General features: G+C 42.7%; 1 protein-coding gene across 2 annotated transcripts; it reads left to right on the forward strand.

The window, feature by feature from the left end:
* Window positions 1-1,576: 1,576 nt before the first annotated feature.
* LOC124117553 (cysteine-rich motor neuron 1 protein-like) lies at window positions 1,577-7,825 on the forward strand. Of its 2 annotated transcripts, XM_048380836.1 has the most exons (7): window positions 1,578-1,708; window positions 2,410-2,523; window positions 3,253-3,279; window positions 4,248-4,346; window positions 5,381-5,467; window positions 6,137-6,233; window positions 7,126-7,825. In XM_048380836.1, exons 1-7 carry the CDS (start codon window positions 1,654-1,656, stop codon window positions 7,187-7,189), a joined length of 543 nt encoding a protein of 180 aa, XP_048236793.1. In that variant the 5' UTR covers window positions 1,578-1,653; the 3' UTR covers window positions 7,190-7,825. The 2 variants fall into 2 exon arrangements, with proteins under 2 accessions (XP_048236794.1, XP_048236793.1); XM_048380837.1 differs by lacking the exon at window positions 2,410-2,523 and having other exon boundaries at window positions 1,577-1,708.
* Window positions 7,826-8,825: the final 1,000 nt, after the last annotated feature.

Raw genomic sequence — 8,825 nt, forward strand, 5'->3', positions numbered from 1 at the left:
GTTTTAGAAGTTTATTTTTTTCCGTTTCCATGGCAATACGTTTGACTTAGACTCTGTTCATAGTGGTGTGTTTGTCCAGGTCAAACCTCTAAAACTAATAGCTGTTCTCTCACCACAAGAGTGTCTGTATATCTATTCACCAGTGAAGGTTAACAAAATAACAGAAAGGAATTAGTGTAAACATTTATGTCTATATTTCTATTAAGCAGAAATATATCCGATTTCATTAGTTTAATGTGGAAGGTGAGCGTCAGTAACTATTGATGGGGTGGGGGTAATCAATTTGTATTCTTCTGAAGACTTGTTTTTATTATAGAAGTTTAAACTTATACCATATTTTATCAAATAAAACCATGTAGAAATATTCTCCGACTGTTGACTAAACGCCAGCACTGTTCATTTTTTTAAATAATATCCCTATCTTAAGATATTTTCAACTGAACATCAAACATAGGATAAAATCAACTGAGAGGTGTAGTTTCTTTTCCACCCGGTTAAGTTGGCCATATTATTACTAGTATCATAATTATTATAACTATTATTATCAGTGGCATTTGTAGATGACCCATCATGTTCGTGTAATTAATAGTACTTATACTGATATTATTATCATTATGGTTGTTTGATTATTTATTTTATTTTATTTAATTTATTTTGAAACTGAAAATGATAACATGTCTCCGAGACTGAATAGCACATTCAATATAAAACGCCAACATTGTCCAAAAGAACCAGTCGTCTTTGGCGCCGCGATTCGCTGTGCAGAGTTGCGTCCCTTGGGCACGTCAGAAACCTATGATTGTGGGTTCGAATCCCGGTTCGCCCCGATTATGTTTCTAGGTTTGTCAGCTCCATACCCGTGCTCGTGGGTTTCACCGAAGTGGTAAACGTCTAAGACCTGCATCACTTCGGGCTTTCCTCCCACATTAAGCTAACACGCCGCGATATAACTGGAATAATGGTAGAAGCGGCGTTAAACCCAACTCACTCACTCACTCCAGAAGAACACGTATTCATTCGTGATTACAATGTTGACCGGGGCTATGATACGTGCGAGGACGAGGTTTTCCCACATAATACCTAACAGAATCAGTCAAGTGCTTGAGGATGTAGCGAATGGCGTATTTCCGTGATGTGTAGACAGTAAGGTATCGGCCCTTCCTAGTCTAAACGTAGATGGACTTCACACACGGAAGCGTTCTCCGCACAACACGTTCAATAATCAAGGTTTGTTCAAAGTAAACATCCCTGGTCAAAAGTTACATCCTTCAATGTTTTGTTTGTTTTAAGCAATATTAGTACTCTTATCATTCCATACACTTGCATTCTAACACTGAAGCTAAAACAACCGGTATTGACTTCCAAGTCACATTTCCTTACCAAAAATCTGCTTCAGGTGATGTTTTTGAGACAACTCTTTGACCGTAGGGACAGTACAATGTACTTGTTGACAGCTTAATCCAAATACTAACAAACGCTCGCGAGTTCCTTGAAAGGCTCCGAACTTCTTGTTTCGTACATTTGACATTGGTTTAACTTTAAAGAAGTCTTGGTTTTACAAGTGGCTTTTGTCACGATCCATGTGTATATAAGTGTGTGAGCGGTCGCTGTGAGAAATTGTCTTTCCAAGCCATTGAGAGAACGTTTACAACAATGGATGTACTTCTACAAGCCTGTCTGCTGTGCCTGCTATGTACGACGCTAGTAGGTAAGTGAATCTAGCGTGATGTCTTGTAGTCGGAATAACCAGGTTTATCCCAAATCATTGAGTTCTCAGACTCTTTTTGTTGGATAAATTATCGCATTTGCTATTAATTGAGTTTTATTGTTGGGGTCGTAATAACCTATGGTTTACTATAGTTTGGACGAGGAGTGTTAAAGACACATTAATACTTGTTGTTTAAGACTTGGAAAACCGACAAGCTGGGAACACTGCCACTAAGTATCACATACCAGGAGAATCCAGGATTCGAACCGACCCTTGAAGGTTCGGGGTAGAATAGGTCTTCAGCAACCCATACTTTCCGTAAAAGGTGACTATGCTTGTCGTAAAAGGCGACTAACGGGATCGGGTGGTCAGGCTCGCTGACTTGGTTGATGCATGCCATCGATCCCAATAGCTTGGATCGATGCTCATGATATCAACCACTGGATTGTCTGGTGCAGACTCGATTATTTACAGACCGCCGTCATATAGCTGGAATATTGCTGAGTGCGGCGTTAGACAACAAACCAACCAACCTTTTCGCGAACACCTGGTGCCATCACTGATTCTCAATGGTCATTCATGTAATTAGCATCTCTTTTTTGCCTTTTACGCCCATGAAATCTGTTTCGGAAGACAATCGAGACTGAATAATGACATCGACGTTTTGAGTTTAGTAACCGATGGTGCTATCTCCCCTGCAGCCCCCGCACGCTCCATGATGTTTGGAGGCTGTCCGGGGTTCATGTGTGGCAAAAACTGTCCTTCCGGCTACAAAAGAGATATGATGGGATGTAAACTCTGTCAGTGTAAAACACGTAAGTATCATTGTTTTATACCCCCTTGGGGTATTCCAAAGGTATCATTGTTTTATACCCCGACGGGGTATTTCAAGATATCATTGTTTTATACCCCCTTGGGGTATTCCAAAGGTAAGGTGAATGGGGTTTAACGTCGCGTTCAAAATAATTGTACTTTATACCGGGGTAGAATAGGTCTTCAGCAACCCATGCTTGCCGTAAAAGGCGACTATGCTTGTCGTAAGAGGCGCCTAACGGGATCGGGTGGTCAGGCTTGCTGACTTGGTTGATGCATGTCATCGATCCCAATCGCAAGGATCGATGCTCAATTATGTCAATCACTGGGTTGTCTGGTCCAGACGCGTATATTTACAGACCGCCGTCATATAGCTTAAATATTGCTGAGTGCGGCGTTAAACAACAAACAAACAAACAAACAAACATATTAAGGATACCGATCATGGTGTCATGTAAACTGACGACTAAAGAAAGTATACATCCCTGTTTGATGGTGGCTAAAAATGAAAGAAACAACGAAATGGTTAATCGATGGTCATATATTTGATACGGGTATCATAGTTGTGTTCTGGACCTTAAGTTCACAGTTCTTCGGCGACTGTTTTCAGCATAGTAACGTTGATAACGTTTGTGATTTTTAATTGAAATCCAATTTTCAAATATATATTTTCTTTTTCCCTGCAGCTTATTTGTGAGTATCATGTACTATGTTTCAATTTATCTTCACAGCTCCTGTAGTAAACAGACCAATATTACGTAAGTACATTCATTCCTGCGCCATATGCCAAATCTGCACGAGAAATGCACAATGTACGAGGGGCGTTCAATAAGTTTTGCAACTTCAATATAAGACCACTGTCACTGGGGTCTAAGTCTGGGCTGTACAGTTAAATCACCCACCCTAGAGCCCAGACTTAGCCCCCAGTGACTATTTCCTGTCCCGGCAAATGAAATCTGCCCTACGTGGAAGACGCTTCCAGGATGACGAGGACATAAAGGCTGCCACAGAGGTGTGGTTTGAGGGCCAATCTGCGGATTTCTATAAAAGTGGTATTGAAAGCTTGAAGAACAAATGGAATACTAGTAAGTGTATTGAGGTGAATGGAGATTATATTGAAAAATAAAAGTGCAAAAGATATTCTGCGACTTGGTCTTATATTGAAGTAGCAAAACTTATTGAACGCCCCTCGTATGTCTTAAGGCCGCCACACACAATAGAGCAGCTCTGCGCAGAGGGTCGGCATAAATAAATCTTTTTCTTCTTCAAATAGCAGATCAACGCGTAGACATCCATTTCTTCCATTGCTTCCCGCTCTTTCATTTTTGTTTGTCTTCTCTGATATATACCTCATAATCAACGCTTACCTCTCATGCATTTTCCTGTCATGGTTCTCAGTGGTTCTAATATAATGTACACCTGGCATCCATTGGACACACATTATAGATGTCCAAAACATGGTTATACCTGCACGTCTATTTAAAGAATGTTTGGTAACAGCTGCGCTGTGTGAATGTGGGTAACATCAATCGAGGCCTCAGTAAAGCTTTCAGAAGGTTTTGTGGTAGACAGGTGGAGGACATTTCCAAATTTGGCTTATCTGAAACGGGTCTGTATTTTTTAATTCAGCATATATTTTGAGACAACTGTGGATTAGGAAAGTTTGTGTTTCAAATTTATACTTTAAATGTTTTTCTACATTTTACCTTTTTGTCTGACAAACCAGTTGTCCCCGTGGTGTGCAGGGAGCCTAACTGTAGCATGCTGTGTGCCGACGGCTACGTGCGCGACAGCAGGGGGTGCCTCACGTGCATGTGTAAGCCAGGTAAGTAAAGGGTCTTCAGAACAGTTGAGGCTGAATGAACATTTGGCATAAATAATGTAATCACAACCGGCGCACCCCTTCACGGTTAATGAGCACAGTCCACTGAGTCTCGAGTCCATTGAGTCACTGAGTTTGGGGTTTAACTCCGCGTCCAAGATTATTGCACTTATACAGCGACGTGTATGCACGTGTGTGTGTGTGTGTGTGTGTGTGTGTGTGTGTGTGTGTGTGTGTGAGAGAGAGAGAGAGAGAGAGTGTGTGTGTGTGTGTGTGTGTGTGTGTGTGTGTGTGTGTGTGTGTGTGTGTGTGTGTGTCTGTGTATGGCTGCTTGTACTAGTCCGGACTGATGCCGATTTATAGTGCTAGCCCACCGAGATCCCATGCCGCAGCTTTAACATGACTACCCCACTTAGACACAGTGTACTGATTCAAAGCCGACCAGTGCCTGTATTGTGCCGAGCGCCAGGTACCATGTTTTAACGATATTTATTTTGACGCGGCCAGAAATCGAACCATCAACCTTCCGCTGTCCGGACAAACACAAATCTACAGACCAAGGAGGCTGTCGAATCACGATAGATTAAGACGAGTTTAACTTAAACGCTTTCACAAGTCGACACCGACAAGTAAGAATGATGTGTGCTTTGGCCAGAGTTTTTTTGGGGGGGTATGAGTGAGTGAGTGAGTGAGTGAGTGAGTGAGTGAGTTTGGTTAAACGCCGCTTCTAACATTAGTCCAGTTATATCACGGCGTGTCAGCTTAATGTGGGAGGAAAGCCCGAAGTGATGCAGATTCCAGACGTTTACCATTTCGAGGAAACCCACGAGCACGGGTATGGTGCTGACAAACCTAGAAACATAATCCGGCGAACGAATCGGGATTCGAACCCACAATCATAGGTTTCTGGCGTGCCCAAGGGACGTAACTCTGCACAGCGAATCGCGGCACCTTAGACGACTGGGCTACCCGTGCCCCGGGGTATGAAGGCGGTTGAGGTTAATGAACACCTGTCATCTCAAGCTGTCTTTTTTCAGCTTCTTCTTCGGTTATGGGTGTGATGAGCCCCATGAATACTGGTTCCGGTTCCGGTTCCGGGTCAAGCTCCTCGGGGTCAGGTTTTTGTGAGTAAAAGCTTTTTTTTTGTTACATCATTACCTTACAGCTTTACCATTAAATGTGTTTGTCTAAAGGTCTTATACGTATTTTGATACCTTGATGCAACTAAGCTTAATGAACAGTTCATACACTCAAAGGAACCCACTCGTCCGATGGCAAATGACCAGATGGTCGAAACATGAATACGTACATATACACCCGAAACAAAAGTGTCAAAACGTTTGGTGTCACCCTTGGCACGTGTTCACATGTGTCTCTGTTCACTCGGCAGGGAATGGGTACCCAATATATGAGGTGGTTTGTAAACACCCTCTAGCGCCCGTCGGCAGCTTGGGTTGTATACTCCCTAGGGAGTCGAGAATGATAACTGGCATGCAAACGGATCCACAGGTCGGGGAACAAAATAAAACCGCATTTGAGCAGATACCCTGCGGAATATAAATATATATATTATATTAATAACAAAACCTTAGCTCAGTTCTGTATCGCTGTATTACTGTATATACATATTTTAATGTGATATAATATTATTTTTTTCATATTTTATTGATAATCAAAGGTGCAATATGAATTTCCCCATGGGATTTCATTGTCTGATCTTTTCCTATCTCATCTGATGTTGATGTTGATGTTTGATGTTGGAGTTGGGTTCTTAAGATTTATATTTATTTCAGTGTCTATTCCGTGTCCCAAGGGGGTGTCAAAGGTCAATTGTAACATGCCACCGTGCCTTGGAGCCAAATGCCGAATGTACCCCATGGCTACCTGTGTGTAAGTGTCTCAGATCCATAGGTCTGAAATCGTCAAAAACAATGTGTCACATGGCTACCTGTGTGTAAGTGTCTCAGATCCATAGGTCTGAAATCGTCAACCGTCCAAAACAATGTGTCACATGGCTACCTGTGTGTAAGTGTCTCAGATCCATAGGTCTGAAATCGTCAACCGTCCAAAACAATGTGTCACATGGCTACCTGTGTGTACATGTCTCAGATCCATAGGTCTGAAACCGTTAAAATACCCGTGAAGATCCGGGATAGAATAGGTCTTTAGCAACCCGTGCTTGTCGTAAGAAGGTGAGGTGAGGTGAAATTGGGTTTAACGTCGCGTCCAAGATTATTGCACTTATATAGCGACGTTCGTAAGAAGGCGTATATGCTTGTCGTAAGAGGCGACTAACGGGATCGGGTGGTCAGGCTCGCTGACTTGGTTGATGCACGTCATCGTATCATAATTGCGTGGATCATGATGTCAATCACTGGATTGTCTGGTCCAGACTCGATTATTTACAGACCACCGTCATATAGATGGAATACTGCTGTGTGCGGCGTTAAACAACAAACAAACAAACAAAACGTACGATGATGGCACTTCCAAGGCATGTAAATGTGGGTAGAAAAATGTCGGTGCCCAAGCCGACTAACCGTTTGCTAACTGTTTAAACATGACCGTATACATTTGTTCAATCTCTACCCTTCTCTGGGTTCGAATCCCAGTTCTAGGTTTGACAGCACCATACCCGTCCTCGTGGGTTTCTCCGAAGTGGTAAACGTCTGAGACCTGCATCAATTCGGGTTTTCCTCCAAAATTAAGCTGACACGCCGTGATATAACTGGAATATTGTAAAACCCAACTCACCCACTCACTCTACCCTTCTGCCTTACAGTGAAAGCTACTGCGGGGGCTGTCGTTATGCATTCTACGTTAACAAGAAGAAAGTGTCCTGCTGAGAGACCAACTACCTTGACAACATCGCGTGTGTAGCTACGTGTAAAAACAAGAACCTGTCCTGCTTAGAAAGCAGCTACCCAGCTTTATTGCTGAGTGTACCGTTAACAACAAGAAAGCGTCCTGAATTGTTTGATAGTCATTACTTAGAAGTTGACGGATGCCAAAGTGGACACGATTTATGGATAACAACTTCTTTAATTGCTGTAAAGGCGACGTTTCGGTTTTCGGGATAGAGCACTTGACAAGTCTTGATTGACAAAGCTATAAGGATCTATACCGAAACGTCGCCTTCGCAGTAATTAAAGAAGTTCTTATCCATAAATTGTGTCTAACTTGAAGAGAGCTTCCTGCTTACACACACTCAGATCCATACATTGTCCATATATTGTATTGTTTCATCGTCATTGCACCGTTATACATCGTGTATACATTATAACCACTGAACTGTGACTGGTAGCACTGTGGTTTAAGAAGACATGGCGTGGGTCGAATCTTACATTCGTCCAAGATACCATCTTGACTTTGTCAGTATATTACCGTGTTCGTTGATGTCATAAGCTGAAACCAACATTGTTGTCACTTTCTCCCTTACAGTCATTCTACATTTATACTTTGAATAAAGTAATGAAACACTACTAATATCTTTGACTATTGCTTTAGTAATCGGTTGGCCATGTAGTAAGTAACTATCAATCAAACTGGACATTATTAGGCTCAAAGAAGGGAAATGTTTCCAGGTCAACGGCGCGTCACTTTAAATGGTGCGCGTCCGTCATATAACTACTCACCGCCAAAAGAAACCCGAACCATCGACACATATGAAGTATGTAAGAGATGTTTCCAGTATGTACCAATTAAAGACAAAACTAACAATCAGGCAAATGTTACAATCGAGTGTCTTTATTCTTATCACGATATGCTGCGCGTGATTTCCAAACTTAACCAGCTAATCCTGCACGAGCGAATGGTGCATCTCGAGTCATGGGCCAATGTTATGCGTTCATGAGCATCGTATAACAGTATGTTCATTTGTGGTTGGTTGGTTGGTTGGTTGTTTAACGCCGCACTCCGCAATATTCCAGTTATATGACGGCGGTCTGTAAATAATCGAGTCTGGACCGGACAATCAAGTGATTAATATCATGAGCATCGATATACGCAGTTGGGATCGATGACATGCATCAACCAAGTCAGCAAGCCTGACCACTCGATCCCGTTAGTCGCCTTTTACGGCAAGCATGGGTTGCTGAAGACCTATTCTACCCCGGATCTTCACGGGTCCCACGCAATTGGGATCGATTACATTCATCAACCAAGTCAGCGAGCCTGACCACTCGATCCAGTTAGTCGCCTCTTACGACAGGCATAGTCGCCTTTTTACGGCAAGCATGGGTTGCTGACGACCTATTCTACCCCGGATCTTCACGGGTCGATTGCTATTTTGAGCAACGCTCGACGTCGCAGGGATACAGAGACACGCCATCAACCGAGTCTGATCACCTGATCCATACAGCCGTGTCTTTCGACCGTCATGGTTGCTGGGGACCGAGTCGAACCCGGAATCTCCACGGGGACATTTGGAGGTCATTGACGAAGAAACTATAAATGACGAACCTCAACACATGTGATTTGAAA

Source organism: Haliotis rufescens, unplaced genomic scaffold, assembly GCF_023055435.1.
Source record: "Haliotis rufescens isolate VD_foot unplaced genomic scaffold, xgHalRufe1.0.p SCAF_33, whole genome shotgun sequence".
Taxonomy (NCBI): Eukaryota; Metazoa; Mollusca; class Gastropoda; order Lepetellida; family Haliotidae; genus Haliotis; species Haliotis rufescens.